At 43.8% G+C, this 20,270-nt stretch overlaps 1 protein-coding gene across 2 annotated transcripts in view; it reads right to left on the reverse strand.

The window, feature by feature from the left end:
- bend5 (BEN domain containing 5) overlaps positions 1 to 19,935 on the reverse strand; it is a 38,419-nt gene extending 18,484 nt beyond the window's left edge. The window contains exons 1-4 of one of the 2 annotated variants that reach the window (XM_034080218.2): positions 19,683 to 19,935; positions 18,546 to 18,676; positions 16,447 to 16,924; positions 12,579 to 12,727 (exon numbers count right to left, since the gene is read on the reverse strand). In XM_034080218.2, coding sequence (XP_033936109.1) covers positions 12,579 to 12,727; positions 16,447 to 16,924; positions 18,546 to 18,676; positions 19,683 to 19,869 — 945 coding nt within the window. In that variant the 5' untranslated portion in view covers positions 19,870 to 19,935. Of the gene's footprint in view, positions 1 to 12,578; positions 12,728 to 16,446; positions 16,925 to 18,545; positions 18,677 to 19,468; positions 19,546 to 19,682 lie in introns of those variants that run through there. The other variant, XM_034080219.2, reaches the window with a different exon arrangement.
- Positions 19,936 to 20,270: the final 335 nt, after the last annotated feature.

Below are 20,270 nucleotides of genomic sequence, written 5' to 3' on the forward strand. Positions count from 1 at the left end.
CCCACGGAATATCGGCTTTAAAATGAGGAATAACAGAAGATGTTAGCAGTCAGAACAACTAAAGCAGCAGCGTTACTAAGAACAGAAACGCCAAAGAGTCACATCTAATAGAAATATATATAAAAGCATTTATTTTAATTGTGTAGCAGTGAGTTTATAATTCTGGCAGCACTGTTGAGCATTTTGAAAATGTATTTTCATGCCTCTGTGCAAGGCTGAGTCTTTCTATCTTTATAGCCACTGGTGTAAAGTAACTAAGTTCATAAACTCAAGTACTATACTTGGGTACAATTTTGAGATACTTGTACTTTATTAAGTATTTCAATGTTTTGCTACTTTGTACTTCGACTCCACTACAGTTCAGAGGTACATGGTGTACTTCGACTCCTCTACAGTTCAGAGGTACATGGTGTACTTCTACTACTCTACAGTTCAGAGGTACATGGTGTACTTCGACTCCACTACAGTTCAGAGGTACATGGTGTACTTCTACTATACTACAGTTCAGAGGTACATGGTGTACTTCTACTACACTACAGTTCAGAGGTACATGGTGTACTTCTACTACTCTACAGTTCAGAGGTACATGGTGTACTTCTACTACTCTACAGTTCAGAGGTACATGGTGTACTTCGACTCCACTACAGTTCAGAGGTACATGGTGTACTTCTACTACTCTACAGTTCAGAGGTACAAGGTGTACTTCTACTCCACTACAGTTCAGAGGTACATGGTGTACTTCTACTCCACTACAGTTCAGAGGTACATGGTGTACTTCTACTCCACTACAGTTCAGAGGTACATGGTGTACTTCTACTCACTACAGTTCAGAGGTACATGGTGTACTTCTACTACTCTACAGTTCAGAGGTACATGGTGTACTTCTACTCACTACAGTTCAGAGGTACATGGTGTACTTCTACTCCACTACAGTTCAGAGGTACATGGTGTACTTCGACTACTCTACAGTTCAGAGGTACATGGTGTACTTCGACTCCACTACAGTTCAGAGGTACATGGTGTACTTCTACTCCTCTACAGTTCAGAGGTACATGGTGTACTTCTACTCACTACAGTTCAGAGGTACATGGTGTACTTCTACTCCACTACAGTTCAGAGGTACATGGTGTACTTCTACTCCACTACAGTTCAGAGGTACATGGTGTACTTCTACTCACTACAGTTCAGAGGTACATGGTGTACTTCTACTCCACTACAGTTCAGAGGTACATGGTGTACTTCTACTCACTACAGTTCAGAGGTACATGGTGTACTTCTACTCCACTACAGTTCAGAGGTACATGGTGTACTTCTACTCACTACAGTTCAGAGGTACATGGTGTACTTCTACTCCACTACAGTTCAGAGGTACATGGTGTACTTCTACTCCACTACAGTTCAGAGGTACATGGTGTACTTCTACTCCACTACAGTTCAGAGGTACATGGTGTACTTCTACTCCACTACAGTTCAGAGGTACATGGTGTACTTCTACTCACTACAGTTCAGAGGTACATGGTGTACTTCTACTACTCTACAGTTCAGAGGTACATGGTGTACTTCTACTCCACTACAGTTCAGAGGTACATGGTGTACTTCTACTCCACTACAGTTCAGAGGTACATGGTGTACTTCTACTCCACTACAGTTCAGAGGTACATGGTGTACTTCTACTCCACTACAGTTCAGAGGTACATGGTGTACTTCTACTCCACTACAGTTCAGAGGTACATGGTGTACTTCTACTCCACTACAGTTCAGAGGTACATGGTGTACTTCTACTCACTACAGTTCAGGTGTCATGGTGTACTTCGACTCCACTACAGTTCAGAGGTACATGGTGTACTTCTACTCCACTACAGTTCAGAGGTACATGGTGTACTTCTACTCACTACAGTTCAGAGGTACATGGTGTACTTCGACTCCACTACAGTTAATTGTTTTATCGTGCTTTTATCGAGTCAATTCTGTCTCTTTCACTAATGTCATGGTTTGGTAACCTGACTTTGAAGAGCAGACTCTCTGAGTCAGATCGTAAAGCGGTCCAGCAGACTGATTGGTGAGCCACAGCTAAACCTGGAGACGCTGTACCTCAGGCAGTTACAGCGGTTATCCAGCTCCATATTAGACGATGACTCCCACCCTCTGCACTCAGAACTCAAGCTTCTTCCTTCGGGCCGGAGGCTACTCGTCCCAAGGAGTAGAACGAAGCGGTATAAAAACAGTGTTATCCCAGCAGCTATTGCACATCATGGAGCGTCACACAGATGACTATTTTTATTAATTTATTTAATTGTGAATTTTGAATGTCCATGTTTGTACTAGTGTTTTCCTTCTTAAAATGTTTTTTAAATATTTTGAGATGTGGTTGAGCCGGGTATACTTGTACTTTTACTAGTCCTTTATTAGAGATGTGTCTGTTGTTTGTTTTTAGTGTCATGATGGAACTCTTGTCTTTTTGTCTGCAAACAGAAACTACCTACGGGTACAAATAAATAACCTGAACCTGAAGGTACATGGTGTACTTCGACTCCACTACAGTTCAGAGGTACATGGTGTACTTCTACTCCACTACACGTATTTAATACCTTTAGTTACTTCACAGATCTGGATGAATGATGTGAAATATAATCAAGTGTTGAATCAGTCTTTAGTTCCACCTGGAGTAAATCCACCAGCTACCCTGCAGTCTACAAAGTACTTCAGACTAGCTGCACCTCCACCAGCTACCCTGCAGTCTACAAAGTACTTCAGACTAGCTGCACCTTCACCAGCTACCCTGCAGTCTACAAAGTACTTCAGACTAGCTGCACCTTCACCAGCTACCCTGCAGTCTACAAAGTACTTCAGACTAGCTGCACCTCCACCAGCTACCCTGCAGTCTACAAAGCCATTCAGACTAGCTGCACCTCCACCAGCTACCCTGCAGTCTACAAAGTACTTCAGACTAGCTGCACCTCCACCAGCTACCCTGCAGTCTACAAAGCCATTCAGACTAGCTGCACCTCCACCAGCTACCCTGCAGTCTACAAAGTACTTCAGACTAGCTGCACCTCCACCAGCTACCCTGCAGTCTACAAAGCCATTCAGACTAGCTGCACCTCCACCAGCTACCCTGCAGTCTACAAAGTACTTCAGACTAGCTGCACCTCCACCAGCTACCCTGCAGTCTACAAAGTACTTCAGACTAGCTGCACCTCCACCAGCTACCCTGCAGTCTACAAAGCCATTCAGACTAGCTGCACCTCCACCAGCTACCCTGCAGTCTACAAAGTACTTCAGACTAGCTGCACCTCCACCAGCTACCCTGCAGTCTACAAAGTACTTCAGACTAGCTGCACCTTCACCAGCTACCCTGCAGTCTACAAAGTACTTCAGACTAGCTGCACCTTCACCAGCTCTGAGAACACTTTCATGATCAATCATTATAAAACATATATATATATTATTCTGAAATGGACCAATCTGCACAACGACTACTTTTACTGTCTTTCACTATATTTAGATGAGAATACTTTTCTACTTTCACTTGAGGAACATTTTGAATGCAGGACTTTCACTGTAACAGAGTATTCCTACTCTCTGGTACTTCTACTTTTACTCAAGTACAAGATCTGAGTACTTCTACTTTTACTCAAGTATAAGATCTGAGTACTTCTACTTTTACTCAAGTACAAGACCTGAGTACTTCTACTTTTACTCAAGTACAATATCTGAGTACTTCTACTTTCACTCAAGTACAAGATCTGAGTACTTCTACTTTTACTACAATATCTGAGTACTTCTACTTTCACTTGAGGAACATTTTGAATGCAGGACTTTTACTGAAACAGAGTATTCCTACACTCTGGTACTTCTAATCTACTTGTAATCAAGTACAAGATCTGAGTACTTCTAATTTTACTAAAGTACAAGATCTGAGTACTTCTACTTTTATTAAGTACAAGATCTGAGTACTTCTACTTTTACTCAAGTACAAGATCTGAGTACTTCTACTTTTACTAAAGTACAAGATCTGAGTACTTCTACTTTTATTAAGTACAAGATCTGAGTACTTCTACTTTTAATCAAGTACAAGATCTATACTTATACCACCTCTGTTTATAGCCTAAAAAAAGTTTTACTTTTACTGTAACAGAGTATTCCTACACTCTGGTACTTCTACTTTTACTCAAGTACAAGATCTGAGTACTTCTACTTTTACTACAAGATCTGAGTACTTCTACTTTCACTTGAGGAACATTTTGAAAATGATAAAATGATATTGCGACAGAAAAACTTTTCAGTTCACATCACGCTCTGCCGCTCTGCTCTGAACACCTGAACGGCCCGTTCTAACAGCTGTTCACCAGCGGCTCAGTCTGCGCCACAGTGACTCCGCAGTTAACGAACGCACCGTAGATAATGTAGCCGACCCTCATCCCGGAGCAGCAGAGTGCAGCCGACAGGCAGGAAGACTCGAGCACACAGCTCGCATTTATATTAAAAAATAACACCATGCGCGTCATGATGGCACATAACAGCTCGCGACCGCAGATTATTTCAGCGATTAGATTAAATGTAAATTATATTTGACGCAACTTTAGTTACATTTCCATGACTTTTCCAGGGCCTGGAATTTGCATTTTCAATTTCCAGGACTTTTCCAGGTTTTCAATGACCGTACGAACTCTGTAAGAAATATGTCCGTCTCATCCAAAGGGAAAACAAATGCTAGTTCCCAAGGCGCCTGTCACGATAGCACAAACATCAAGTTATTGTATGATAAAATAAAACATCCTTTAAATTACTTGTACATTAAATTGGGTCCAGCTTCGACGACAAAACTGTTCTGTTAAATCCAAATTCAATTACGGAGGGTTGTGGGTGCTCTGAATAAAAAAACGCTTTTGTTCACAAAGGTCCTAACTGTTGAGAGACTTTGTTGGGTAGTATAGTGCCTGTTGAATAAATGACTGTGCTACATGTTTAATTTTCATTTCAGTGTTACCAGTGCCCTCAATTAGTTTATTGTTTCAGGTGTGTGGTTTTATTAAAGTTCCTTTCTGTTTAAAAGGGGGCATTTGATTAAGAGGCTGATATATTATCATGGAAGGAATACAACACCTATAATATAGTTTATCATAACTATTTCTTTAATAAAAAAGAGTGAAATAGGGCTGCTCAATTAATTGTATTTTAATCGCAATTACGATGTTGGCTTGCAAGGATTATGAAAACAACATAATCGAAATAAAACGATTATTCTTTTTTTAATTTATTATTAAAAAATATATATATATTCTTTTTTTATTAGTTTTTAAATTGAATTATACTTAACGTTCAGGGTAATCAACTGTTAAAAACATACTACACCTTTTTTCCCAATAAATGTATGTTTTCAAAGTAAATCGTTTTTAATAATCGTGATATCAATTATTGACCCAAATAATCGAGATTATGATTTTTGCCATAATCGAACACCTATAATATAGTTTATCATAACTATTTATTTAATAAGAAAGGGTTCAGAGTGAAAGGCGTATTACCCAACTGTTACAAAACCTTTAGAAGCTTCCGGCTTAAAAATGGCTCAAGTAATTACTTCACAAACAACACAAACAAACAAAGCTTAACAGACTCCTGTCTCAGGCTCCAGTACATCCAGAACTCAGCTGCCAGGGTCCTCACACGCACCGAGCGCTGGCAGCACATCACCCCCCCCCTCTCTCCCCAACCTCCCCTGGCTCCTGGTCAAGCCCCGCATCGCCTATAAACTCCGCCTCGTCACCTACAAGCCCCTCCGTGCCCTCAGTCCCTCACAGATCTCCTCCACCCCCCGTCCCGCACCCTTCCTTCCTCAGACTCCGGCCTGCTCTCCATTCCCCATTCACGCCTCGCTGCCCCCCCCCCCCCCCTCTGGAACTCCCTCCCTGCTGAAATCCGTAACCCCCCTTCTCTGAACATCTTCAAATCAACCCTGAAAACTCATCTGTTCAACAAAGCCTTCCAACAATAACTCCCCCCCCCCCCCCCCCCCCCTGCAATGTCACACTGCCATTTCTGCTCCGTTTGATGTCTTTATATGTTTCTTGTTAAGCGACCTTGGCTTGATGAAAGGCGCTATATAATTATTATTATTATTAGATTCAGAGAAACTAAAGATATACAAATCTCGTTGACGTTGCTTCGACAGCTTCTGAAACATTACACTTCACAGCTAAATCAAAGTGGTACAGTTTGCTGATAAGACTGGAAGTAAAGGTGGCAATTTAAAATATGTTTAAACTAAATGTATGCCACAAGCGACGATGAGGGAAACCAAATAACTCGTTACCAAACTTCATGCGCAAGAGTTCTCAATAAAACCCTATCCAATGCTGATTATGTTGACCACCTTCTGGCCTGGGTGGTGCCCTTGAGCAAGGCACCGGACACCCCCCTTCCCCCCTCACTCCCATTGCTCCCCGGGCGCTGTGCAATAGCTGTCCACTGCTCCTGGTGTTAGGATGGGTTAAAAGCAGAGGACACGTGTGAGGCCATTAAAGGGGGTTTCATCCCTCCCAATTATATTCAAGGCAGCTCCTATTCAGTCCAAATTACAAATCCTAAAAAGCACCACTTTCACTAACCACAGGGTGTCTGCAGGAATCCTGAAGTCAAATTTAAAACCCTTTAAGACCCTTTAAAGACCCTTTCCACACATCTCCACTTGGAGTTTTAACCGGTTACCTTGGCGACACACTTCACCTCACATTGACTATACACAGTATTGATTGTCCTTCCTCCTTATCTTCCAACCATTTGGACGCAGACTTGCATTTCCCCATAACGATGTTGCTTAGCAACCGGCGTAAACGGACCTTCGCACGCTATCGAGCAGTGAGCGTGCGATGTCCTGTTCAGATGACGTCAAACCCAACGGGATGCCATCAATAAACTACAGAATCACACCACACACCTACGCCATGACTACATTCAGGCAGACTGTGGAACACAACCTCTCTGGGCCATTTAGATACCGTACTTTTCGGACTATAAAGCGCACCTGCATATAAGCCGCAGCAGCTAAATGGTCCGTCTGTCTCGCTCTCGTTCCGTCTCTCGGTTCCACTTTTACTTTGGCGCGCTACCTGTCTCACTCTTTTCCGGCCTCCAGCTTTTCCTGCTGGAGCCCGCCGCTTAGAGGTGGCGGGCGCGGACCGGTCATAGAGCCCATAGAGTTAAAGGTGGTTAATTTTACCTGTAAAATCCATAGATGTAGGAGGTTCCCTAGTGGCCGTTAGCTGGACAAAAAAAATGGGGAAAAAAGTCAAGGCTTATAGTCCCGAGAAGTACGGTACTTATTGGAAACAAGCTACAAAATGTAACACCTTGGGAAATGCCCTTTCATACTTTTTAATAGCCTTCATTTTTCACTAAATTGATTTATCAACTTTTAATACTTTTTAAGACCCCACGGACCCCCTGAACCAGGATACACAAATAAGCTCAGGCCTGGATGACCTCCTGTAAGAACTAGCTCCGTACACTTCCAGCGTAAGACAAGCCGATTTCCCGCCTATCTCGACTTTACTGGACACAAACAGATGTGCTGTGTATTGTTAAAACACTATCATGCCGACCCTCCTTCTGCTCTGGGACCTTTGTGTCACCAACGCTCCATTTAGGTGGAACATATCTTTTCTTATTTTTATTCTTATTAGAGGGTTTTTAAAATAGTTTTCCATCTGTGTTTTTTTTTTTTTTTTTTACTTTTACGACACCAAGCCAAATTCCCCGTGCGGGCCATCCGACCTGGTGAGAAACCTGATTCTGATTCTGAAAAGCTAAATGTTAAACCAGACCATAGGTTTCTCAAGGCAGCTCCTATTGAGACCAACATCCTAAGAAGCAGCACTTTCACTAACCAGGATACATACATAAGCTCAGGCCTGGATTACCTCCACACACACCTCCAGCGCACGTTGCGTAAGTCAAGCCGATTTCCCGCCTATCTAACGACCGCCCTGCTCTGCTAGGTGAGCTAATGCATCACGAGGGGGGGGGGGGGGGGCATATGTGACTTTCTCTTCTCTGCTCTCTTATCACGGCTAAGTCTTTAGGCCGGCATCCAAAAGGCTTTTCCCCGTGCAGCTAATGTGCTTTTGGCTCCGGGCCAGCAGACAAGCCCTTTACTGCCCTTAAGTTAGACAAGATTGTTTTCATCCTCCCTCTGCTCTCGTTTATCTCCCTCCTTCCTTCCTTCCCTCCATCTCTTCTTCTTCTTCCTGCTGTCCCTCCCTTCCCCTCCTCTCCTCTCTCGCCGGCGCTAACCTGTCACTCACTTTAAATTCCTCTCGTGCAAATAATTAATATGGGGTCCCTGATGTAGGACACTTCTAATTTGCAAGTGTTCTTCACGCTTGAAGTGGCTTCAGGCCCAAGAGCTTGTAGTACCCCCCCCCCCATCATCAGAGACAGGACGCTGGGTGAGTTGCAGCGCGGGGGAGGAGGGGGGGGGGGGGGGGGGGGGGAGTAAAGAACCCTAACAGGCTAATAAACACTGATGATGCTGGCTGAGCTTGCAGGAACAACAATAATCTTTTCAACCTCGTTTACCGGCTGAAGGCCTGACCGACTGACGGCAGGTTGCCAGGTTCACGGCAGTTAAGAGGAAACGCAGCATTTCCTACAAATCAGTAAACACTTCCCACGGATGAGAGGGGAGGGACACGAGGGAGGGAAGGGAAGTCGAATCAGGGCTGAGAGGGGGAGAGGGTGGCGGGATATTTGGTGAGTTAGGGGCGAACGTCCCGATGTGTAGTTTGACATTCGACCAGATGAATAAAAAGCGTTACTTTTATTCACTCCTGTGTATTTTTTTTACTGCACATATTTCATTCGATTCTATTTCAATGTAAATACTGCAAATAGTTTTCTATCTGTGTCGATAGGTGTTGGGGTCAGGGGGTCACAGGTTCAAACCCCACTGCAGTCAGCATGTCGTTGTGTCCCTGAGACGGCGGATATATCCATTTAACATACAGTATCTTTACTATAACATTGTTCTGCGTGTCAAAATGAAAGACAGCCCACACACCTATCAATCATCAAACCGTGGGGTCTTAATTCATTACGTGTTGATTTCTATCAACGGGGAGTACTTCAGGAAAGTCGACAGAGGGGGGGGGGGGGGGGGGGGGGGGCGGCGGCTAGTGGAGTACTTCGTGACCACAGAGTGTGAACGTTGTGATCAGCTGTTTCAGCGCAGTTCTCCAGTGAGGGGGGGGGTCTCCCTCCGCAGCCGGTTGGCGTAGTTTTGGCTGAGTTCCGTTGTACAGACCGACGTTAACAGCAGCCTGTCTGTGCACACGGAGACCGACTCTGCCGTCCGGTGATCTAACCGCCTTCTGGAAAAGCTTCACAAGTACGTCGGTACGCAAATGCGCTTTGTGACACAAGTGACGGTACGCATTTCAGATTACGCACATAACCTGCGTACCAGTTATGTGCACCCCTGTACCAGAGCCATATTATTACTAGTATATGGCTCTGCCCTGAACTACAGCAAGAGTATTCTCCGTCGGGACTTCCTGCAACAACACCACGCCGTTATCAAAGATGTTCTATTGAGAAGTCGATCACTACGTGACAAACGTTTTCAAAACCGTGGCTGCTGAAATCAATCTTACTAACTGCTGTCTGTGCAATTTACTCCGCGCGAGTTGGCAGACTTTATTTTGCTTACTTTAACATCATTTTTCATGGTGGGGCTAACGGTACGGCCACACAGCAGCTTCAGAAGAATCTTCCACCACTTCCAACGCTTCTCTGCCCGTTGACTTTGAATGGGGATGACGTCACTTTGCCTCGCTTTTCGCCGAACTGCATTGTGGGGGAGCGAAGCTAAGATTTCCAGGACTTCCAGGATTCCAAAGTTGAGCAATGTTCAACTTTTGAAGCTGAGCTGGAAGCGCCAGCCAATCAAACACGTTTATGCAAATCTGACAGTAGAAGCGCTAGCCAATCAAACCGCGTGTAAGCAGGGAGAACCAGACCGCAGTTCATTTCCTCATATTCCAAACGAGAAGTTACGGCAGCAAATCACCCGGTTCTTTACGACCAGAACTATTACCGGGATACAAACCGGAGGAACCAGCATGGAGGGACGTGGCAGAGACAGTGGGGGAACTGGTAGGGTTTCGCCTGTTTGGGGAGTTTATATATATATATATTGCTCCCATAAAATCCCCGGGGTTTTTGCTTTGTATGTCGGGGGCGGGAGATTCATGTGATTGGTTGTTGGTCGCAAAAAATCCCCAAGCTGTCAGACACGCCCAGCTCTAAGATTTTTGAGATTTTTGAAAAGCTGCTGTGTGGACGTACCGTAAGCCATTTCTTGGTATGGGTGTAGCCTACCCCAGCCATACCCTGGCGCTGCCACTGGTGGCACGTATGGGGCGGGCCATTCTGCACATGCGTTAAATGCGTTAAATATTTTAACGCAATTAATTCAAAAAATGAATTACCGCCGTTAACGCGATAATTTTGACAGCACTAAATAATAATAATACATTTTATTTCTATAGCGCTTTTCTTGAACCCAAAGAAGCTTTACATTTGGGAGGGAGGGTAGACAAGCAGTCAGGAGGAAGTTGGTGAGAGGGGGGGGGGGGGGCTTAAAGTTCCAGGCTGACTGACAAACTGATGACACTGTTCCACTGAACATCCGATTCATGTGTTGTATTAAATGAAAGCATGTCCATCAGTTGTTGAGTGACAGCATTGTTTCTAGTTTTTCATATTTGAGCTGGGGATTCCCTTTTTCTTCTGGAAGTGATTTAGTTTTCAAGAAAGAAAGAAAACACCACCTGGACTACCTGGAAGTAGACAAGTGGTGAAGCACAGATCGACGTTCAGGAGCCCGACGCGAAGCCGCTTATCACACGGCCACATTCTCAACAAAGTAACGATATGACTCCCAATATTAATTGAAATGCTTTTATAGATTTAGAAAATGTTTTTATTGATTTAAATTGACATGCATCCGCTAAGAAAAATAGTCCGTTGTTACCGTTTGAACTAACGTAGCGACGGCAGCAACTGCTTCGATAGCGTATTGAGGATTTGATTACAGATTTGAAAACATCGCTGCTTGCTTTAAAAGTAGCACACTTCATTTTGTCAAACCTTGGGAAGTATCTAGATATCCTGCCCTAATGCCAAAGGAACTGGCAACTGAATATGTGACCTGCTCCATCGAAATCAGTCGCATTGACCCGAAAACACATGTTGAGTTGTATACTGCTGGAAAGAGGAGATTCCTAGCTTTCTCATGATATCAGGGTGGTTGTTGTACTCCAAATATTAAGCGAAATATGTCACATTATATAACGACTGTCACGAGTCATCATGTTGAGAAAAAGGCCTTCAAAGTGTCCTCTTCTCTGGAATCCATCGATCTGATTGGTTAATAGCAAATTATCAAAATACTACGGAGGGAAGATATTTTTCGTTTGGATTGCTGGTCTGGGGGAAGCTTGCGACTGTGTGTATACGTGTGTGTGTGTGTTTGTGTAATTTTGCGTTTGTGTGTATTGTGTTTGTCTCCCGGGGAAACCCTCACGAGAAACAGCGGCTGTTGTTCTGCCCGCCGTGACGTCAAGTTACTCCGTTCTCCGCTTGTAATTATGCCGAAGCTTCAAAGCTGTATTTATCATCTGAATTGAAGTTTAATATTCTGAAAGCCAAGACTTTGTTTAATTTAAATCAGATGAAAACAAACTCTAACGGACCCTGCCGTGTTATCTATGATTACTCTACTCTTACGTTCATAATGTCAGCCGGAGGGGGGGGGGGCGGCGCTGCGGAACAGCAGAGTGCGAGTGAGAGGTGCCTGTCTTCGTCCCTTTACAAGCTTCAAACATGTATTTATCGTGATTTTGGAAATAAAAGTTTCATATTCTGAAAGCCAAGACTTTGTTTGTTTAAAATCAAACAAAACACCCGAACCCCGAAAAAATAGTTTTTTACGTAAATCCACGTTTATTCTGAAATGAGCCGTTGCGACTTCCGACTGATTTCGATAGAGCGGGTCACATATGTGTCGCCGTTTGATGTCTATGTCTGGACCGCTGCGTAAAAAGGAGGGTTTCTGCCCCGTTACTTAAACGCTGTTTTCTTGTCCCTTGTCTTGTCGGTGTTTTCTTTTCGGCCAAACTTCTTTCTGCAGATGTGAGCGTCCTTAACAACGGTCAATAAGTCCTTGACAGCGGTCTGTCTGTTCTGGATTAACAACGTGTCACGTGTTCTGAATTGACCAATCAGAATCGAGTATTCAACTAAGCCATGTAATAAGAGTTAATACATCTATTCAACTTTTTGAAACGTGATATTTTCTGCATTTCAGTTTCTCCATTGTAGTCATGCTTGTCTCTGCTAGTGCTGCCCGGCCCATGAAACGTATCTTCGATGCATCTGTCATCATGTATGAGTCAACACTACTCAAATATGACCTTACCATTTGCTTCTTTTGTTGTTTGCTATGAAAAGCAGGGTTACCCTGTACATATAATACAGTCAAAAGACTTGTTCAAGAGGATTTGAGTGAGACGTACCTTCCCATCGTTGCAGGTGTACACTGTTCTGGGTGAGGGGGAGTAGCTGGAGCTGGTGTTGGCTTCTTCTCGGCACGTCTCCTGCGCCTCAACAATGGGTTCCACAACTTCAGCCTTGATTGTCTGAGTGCCGTTGTCATGCATAGGCTCTGGAGAGAGATACACAGATGAACAAACATTAAACATCATAAAGGAGGTACAAGCACTGCATCAGAGACTGAGAGACCTCACCACATCACTCAAATAATAATAATTAATTTTATTTATATAGCGCTTTTCACAACTCAAAGACGCTTTACAGTGTGAGGGAGGGTAGACGAACAAGGACAGGCAAACAAGTAAGTAAAACTAAAAAGGCAGGCAAGAGGAAGTTGATTGAGAGGGGGAGGGGCTTATGGGTAGACAGAGTTGAAAAGATGTGTTTTGAGGCGGGACTGAAAGACTGTGAGCGACTCAGAGTCACGGAGATCTTGGGGGAGGGGCTTCCAGAGCCTCGGAGCTGCCCCTGAGAAGGCTCTGTCCCCGAAGCTGCAGAGTGTGGATGTGGGAGTGGATAGGAGTCCGGCTGCGGTGGGTCTGAGGGGCCGTGGGGGTTGATACCCAAACCCCACCTGTTCATCACTGCATCCAACCTCTGACCACCCCCCTTGGTTCTGTTTCTGTCTTTACGTATTTTCTTCTTTTTTCTGTTACTCTCCGTCAAAGCGTCTTTGAGTTTCTAGAAAAGCGCTATATAAGTGTCATGTATTATTATTATTATTATTATGATGATGATGAGCAGGACCTGTGAACTCATACTTTCCTATCATTGTAAAAGTTATTTCTTTTTGGTTGTTGTGTGCATCACGACGCCGATGACCTAATCTTTTATTAACATTACGCTAGAGGGGGTAGACGCGTAGGTAGGACCCGAAACCTTTTCAAAGCTTCAGCTTGCCCGTGTTTAACGTGACTATTTAAGAATGTATTTATTTATCTTTGTTATAATTATCATTAGAATCGTGGTTTGTTTCTGACATGTTCAATAAATTGACTGATACAAATATATTTTAAATATTAAGCTTCACCACCATGTGTCCTACTCTTCCAGTTGAACCTTTCACTTTCCAGTCCTCCAACAGAGTCAGTGCAGTTCGAGCTTTAACCAGTTTTTAAAAACCATTCCACCTTTCTGCATTCCTCCGCTAAGTCCAGCAACGCACTACTTCCTTTGTGTCTGTAGCTAAAAGCAGACGCCATTCAATAATAACATATTCCGCTTTTTCTGTATTTTCAGCAACACATTTGAACAGCCTACAGCATTTTCTAGACTAGTTATTATTATTATTGTTGACAGTCAGCACCACAAACACACTCAGTAAACAACCAGTTGCACTTGGATCCCTTCAGAGTCTGGAAGCAGTGTTCTGCTCTTCACCCCGGCACATTCCGCCCCTTCTCGTCTCCCATGCTTCCTGGTCTGGGCCCAATGCGTCCGCGTGCCTCGAGACACTCGGATGTTTCAGCCCAGTCAGTAAGCTGGCTTGGTGTTGGGCCATGTTAAGCCCCAATGTAGCTGATGAGTTCTAATGTGTGTTCCCACAGCACACCAGACTCTAATCTGCAGACGGCCATTAGAGGGTCCCGGCAGACCCTGTCCTGATCTACGGGGGGTCAGAGGTCAAGTCCAACATCTGGCAAAGCTCCAGTTTCTACACTGCAATGACACCGCTTTTAATCACACTTACACCCAGGAAACACCGCCTACTTAAGCAGTGTGTGTGTATGTGTGTGTGTGTGTGTGTGTGTGTGTGCCGTAGGACCTTTTTCTTTTGCGTCCATGTTGACAGGTTAAAGCGGCCCAACAGTATGTGTGAAGCGAGGGGTTCTCAGCAACTTAAAATGTTATATTGTTTATACGATTTTTCATTTTGTTTTTAATGTATTTTAATGTTGAGCGCACTGGTCCTGTAACAAAAGAATTTCCGGATTTGAGATTAATAAAGTATATCCATCTATCCATCCAGCTACCTACCTACCTACCTACCCACCTACCCACCTACCTACCCACCTAAACACCCAAGTTGAATCTTTTTTTCTAACTTTACAACAATGACGTTTGGCACTGTTGCTAAAAAAAGTAAATGGATCCTTTTCAGGTCATAGGATTTAAATCAGTGCGTTGTCTAAATATACAGCAAACAATAGGATTAGATTAGGTCGACACACAACCCGACTGTGCTCAGAACAAAAGGCTCTTAATTGCAGTGCTCCCACTATACAAGTACTCCTTTAACTGTTGTGGCAGAGCCTTTTCATGCAGAGCCCATTTCCACGGGAACGCAAACGAACCGAATTCGATATCAAAAAAGTCTTCCGTTCACACGAGACCGCTCGACCCGCTGTAGTACATATGCCGGGCCTGTAAGTGGCGCTGTACTTCCGCCACAAAATACACGAAAAGCAGCGAAGAAGACCCCCGAGCGTGGTTGCCATGGTTGCCCTTCTGGTTATTCTCCGCGGTGGATTTAGCAACATGTAGTTCATGTAGTTCTCCATGTCCACTTGTTGCTGATGGTTGTGGTCGAGGAGCTGTAGATGTTGTGCTAACATCTGTAGCATGCTCAGTAGCGTCTGACAGTAGCTATGACGATGCTACAGCAGTGAGCAGCAGAGGCGGGGCTATGGCTTCATCGTTATCAGGAAAACGATCGTATAGGACGTACACACGGAGCCGTTTGGCCCCCCAGAGCGTTTGCGCCGCAGATCTATCCACCTCGGGACCCGTTATCGTTTTAGGGGTCCGTTTCTCGTGTGAACGAACGGGCTATACGAAAGAGAAAGGTAGCGGATACAACCCGTTTCGTTCCCGTGTAAACAGCACATCAGAGGATCTTTGGAATCGTCTATATTTCAGATACAGAAAGTTAATTTCGTTGACCCATCTCTTCGCTTCTGTCTTCCTTGTAAACTACTTTCCATCTCCAGTAGCATCACTTCAGTCTCATGCTTCCATCACATGGCACCCTTATGATGTCGTATAATCCCCAAAGATATCGAAGTGAATTTTGTTTCTATTGATTGTTGAGTTGTTATCTTAACGTGTGCATATGTATACATGTGTCTGTTGATTGTGTATATATAGGATATACATATTTTTATATATATTTGTATTTGGGATTGCTGGAATCGTATTTCGATCTCTCCGCCTGTACACACAAACGGAAAGATTGACAATAAAGTTGACTTTGGCTCAGGGTTAGCCCTAACCCTGATAATACATTTGGATCTGCCTTCCAGTGCTGATTAGGGAGGCAGACCGTGTGCACACATGTACGAGTGGGCTGAAGACTTTCCTCTTCAGTTCAGCGTACAGTTAGGCCTGGCTCTAAACTCACTTTTAAAACATCTTATAAACATTTTATGGAATTTTAATTATTGTATTTGTGAGGGAATAATTCTTCCTTACTCCTAAGATATTTAACCGTATTGCCTGTTGACATTTACGACCAAACCCTGGCTCGGTTGTCTCTCTTAAGGAATGGGAGGCTCCAGCTATCTTGATAAACCAGATCAACTCTCGGTCACGAAATGGTTTACGGCGGTGGGAACGCTGGCCGTTGACTTGTAATAAACTATCATTGTTTGACATCAAAGCTCCAGCTCTCCTCGTGTCTCTCTGAGTCCTGACTCTCCATCGCTGCAGAACTTTCCCTTACAGTATTCTAACTGTATTTACGTTATCATTCGTGTGTGTCGATTTGTGAAGCCCTGGGATTTATGACATTGGGCTATATAGATACATTTGAATTGAATTGATTTGAATACAGTGGGTTAAAGGTCGCTAATAAACGTGTGTGTGTTGGTGTGTGTGCTCGTGGCCTCTCACCGCTGCCCAGTCTCATGAGTAGTACGTCCTGCAGCCTCCTGTTGAAGTCCCTCAGCTCTTTGACTTCTGTCAGCAAGCTGCCGTACTCCTTGAGCTTCTTGGCCTGCTGCACCAGCTGCCTGCGGGTCCTCTCCAGCTCCTGCTGCAGCCTCCTCATCTCCTCCTCCTGCTGCCTGTAGCTGAGCACCAGCTCCTCGTACAGGACCCTGGGAACCACGGCTGCAGACACGCAGTCCGTTTCCACCTCCAGAAGCTGCTGCTGCTGCGGCTGTGGTGGATGATGATGAGGCTGATGCTCTGCCTCCATATCTTCATCTTCGTCGTCTGCATCCTCTCCCTCTTCGCCCAGCCGGTCCTCATCCAGGTCTTCCTCCCCCTCCATACAGGAGCTGGCTGCGTTCCTCTCGAGGCGAGCCACGACTGCTGCGAGGCTCTTAGAGGAGTTTGAAAGGGGCCGCCCGTGGTCCTGAGACAGGGCCTGGAACACACAGCAAGGGTTCATTTAGGAAGTCAAAGGCAAAGGCAACTTTATTGTTTGTGTGTACAGACGGAGAGATCGAAATACCCTTTCCCACAATCCCTAATACAATAGGTTAATAACCGTGCAAAGCTGCTAAATCCTCAGAACTGTTACAGGATGTGTATTCTGTAAATTGCGTAACTTTTTTTATTATAATACTTTTTGTATGGTAACATTGAGCTGTCTTTGGCTCGTTTCCACGGTAACATTTCCCCTCTGTGGGACTAATAAACGGATTCTGATAAACAAATATATGTAAAAATATGTATAAAAATATGCAGACATTAAGACATAAATAAAAGCACAAGAATCAATATATAAAAAATAAAAGTCACTTCAATATCTTTGAGAAATGTGCATTAGTGCCAGACTGTCCACAGCAGCGTACAACGTGTCTGGTGCTGGGTATGAGAGAGTGTGTGTGTGTGTGTGTGTGTGTGTGTGTGTGTGTGTGTGTGTGTGTGTGTGTGTGTGTGTGTGGTTTGAAAGTCCAGTGGGGCGGGCGGGGGGATACAGGCCGACTTAGTGCATTGTAAAAACTTTAACAAGTTGATGATTAAAACACAAAACAGGTGTTCGGAAGAGGGCCTAATACAGCTTAACAGAATATCTCAACGGTCCGCCGCATGAGTGCACTTAATGCGAGATGTTGTGATTCAGTTGAACACTTAGCAACAACAGGCCGTTTGTTTTCACTGTTGATCTCACGGGAACTGGGAGGAGAGGAGTCAGCGAGTTCTTTGATGAGCCGCTCAGAGGATTTGTCCGTGGAAGGGCAGCTGTCCAGAGTGCTGAATCCGTGTTAATCCAGCATATGGTAAAAATAGCTCGGGGGATTTTGGGCGTCAGCCAAGCGTATTGAAGTGTAACAAAGTGGAACCGATAGATAGGTTAGATACACAGAATGATGTTCCTGTGTATGCATGCTGTCATACATGTGCCCACAGTTAGTGCTGATTCAATGAGGACACCATATTAAGGGTCCTTAGTGGCACGACACAAGATGGGCAATATAAGTGGGATACTTCACTAGAAATGCACTAATCTGAGCCACCTCAAATATGGTTGATTTTAATTTGTTATCAATCAGAGTTTATTTTATTTAATGTCACATATTTTAGATTTTTCTCAGTGGACTTTACAGTTTGTAGAGAATATGAATACCACACCCTCTGTCCGTGGACCCTCACATCGGACAAGGAAACCCCCCCCAAATAAAAACCCCAGTTAATGGGAGACCCCCCGAGTTAATGGGAACATTGATAACACTTCTGGGAGAGAAACAGAGGAGGTATCGGAAGTGCAATAGCTGTCGTGTGTACATTGAAAAGATAATATATTAATATATTTAAAAGATAAATATTACATCATTAATTTAACGTCTTTGAGCATTAGGAAAAGTGCTATAAAAATCCCATGTATTATTATTATAATATATTGATATACAATATACCATAACAAAGTTGTAATTGACTCACAGTATTATTAGATAAGATCTTTCAGTGTCAACAAGGGGGAAGTTTGATGGACTTCAACTCGGTGTATTGTGAAGTGTGATATCTGATCTACGTGAGCCTACCTTTTTATGTCTGAGTGGCATTCTCTCCTCTCCAAAATGGTTCTCAATTGAGTTTCCTGAATTCTTGATGGACATCTTGGGAATTTTCATCTTCTTTTGCATTATACTGTCTTCAAATTCCTCTACTGTATCTGTGGAGTGCAGAAATAAGAAGCAGGGAGAAACTCGTAAAGTTTTCAAAAAGTTTTCATAAAACTTAAAAAAGTACGAATTATTTCATCCATTTGTCAAACTGGAGCAGAGGGCGCGTGGTCTCTCCATTCTGCTACAACACACCAACTTTAGCACCCTTAGCATGGCAGTTAAATGTGAGATAAACAGATACACATAGTCCTGGCATCACGGCTGTAACACAGTGGCTGTGTGAGGTGTGTTAAACAAGTCGGCGAGGACCAGACAGCTCAGTTTGGGGATTAGTGATGCAGCTAAAATCGAGCATGGAAAACCACCGTGAGCAAACATCCCCGAGACTAACGATAAGCATGTTATTTTACACCACATGTATGCGCTGTCATGAAGCAGCCATGACATGTCACTGACAGCTATATGGCCATTAATATCTGGGGATGACTGCAGCACCGCATCCGCTCTGTGGCATAAACCAACAGATAAGCTAACAAGCTAACCGCAACCCAGAACAGGGGCTTCAGCTACAGTCTAGTCTACATGTCTAGACCTTTAAAATATACACACGAGGGCTCCATCACTGTCACATGTGTTTACCATGTTGTGACGCGGCTGCTAACTAGCGCGTCAGTGCTAACATGCTAACGCGGAACGATACACATGAAGCTAGCAAGTGTTAGCTGCGTGTTGTAAACAACCGAGGTGCCTGTGTAATGCCACGTATTAAACGAGCACTCTGGGAGAACAACACCCCGAGTGTTTATAGTCTGCATTGCTGTCAAGGTATGGCTACCTACCAAACTTATCTTAGCATATCTCACTAGCTTATCTAGCTAGCCGAGGACGTTGTTGTGGCTTCAGTGTCAGACAGCTGATCACGTCTCTGACAGATCGGATGAAAAAAGGACCGGCTTTGACACCCTGACACGTTCCGCGCACGTCAACGTTACTTAGTGATGAAAAAAGAGCATTCAAAAGGAGAAAAGCTGATGTGTTAAGAGGTTAACTTACCTGCAAGGGCAAGGATCTGCGCTTCGCTCGGCTGGCCTGCACTGCTGCCATTCTCTTCAGTTCTGTGAACCAGATACACCTTCTGATTATCAAAATCTGTCCTGTGCAGAGGTCTGAAATCTTCCACTGTGGAAACGGGCAACGCGTAGCACATATCGTCTTCAAAGAATCTAACAAAAGCATACATTATTTACTTCTCTTTGGTCCTGTACTTTGGATATGGTTGACAGTTTTTCCTCACAAAGTATTAGAAAAAAATATATACACATAGGGGGGTTGGGGAGGGTGTCTGCGCTCGGCTACTCTTGCCTGGTCCACATCACCAGGGAAGATCATCAAGGCATGAGTAATAGACATAACATCAACTTTACTGTAATATAAGTATTAAAAAACGACTTTTATTTATTTATGTAAACATTTAAAACACTATATCTCATAGCACATGTAGTGCTGTTTATTTCAAATATCCACATATTCATATATCATTACAGTATACAGTATTTATTCTACTGCGTATTATTTCTGCTTTTATCTTATTCTATCTATGTACATAGTTGACTTAATCCTGTATTTTACTTGCACCATTTT

Source organism: Pseudochaenichthys georgianus, unplaced genomic scaffold (genome assembly GCF_902827115.2).
Source record: "Pseudochaenichthys georgianus unplaced genomic scaffold, fPseGeo1.2 scaffold_955_arrow_ctg1, whole genome shotgun sequence".
NCBI classification, from domain to species: domain Eukaryota; kingdom Metazoa; phylum Chordata; class Actinopteri; order Perciformes; family Channichthyidae; genus Pseudochaenichthys; species Pseudochaenichthys georgianus.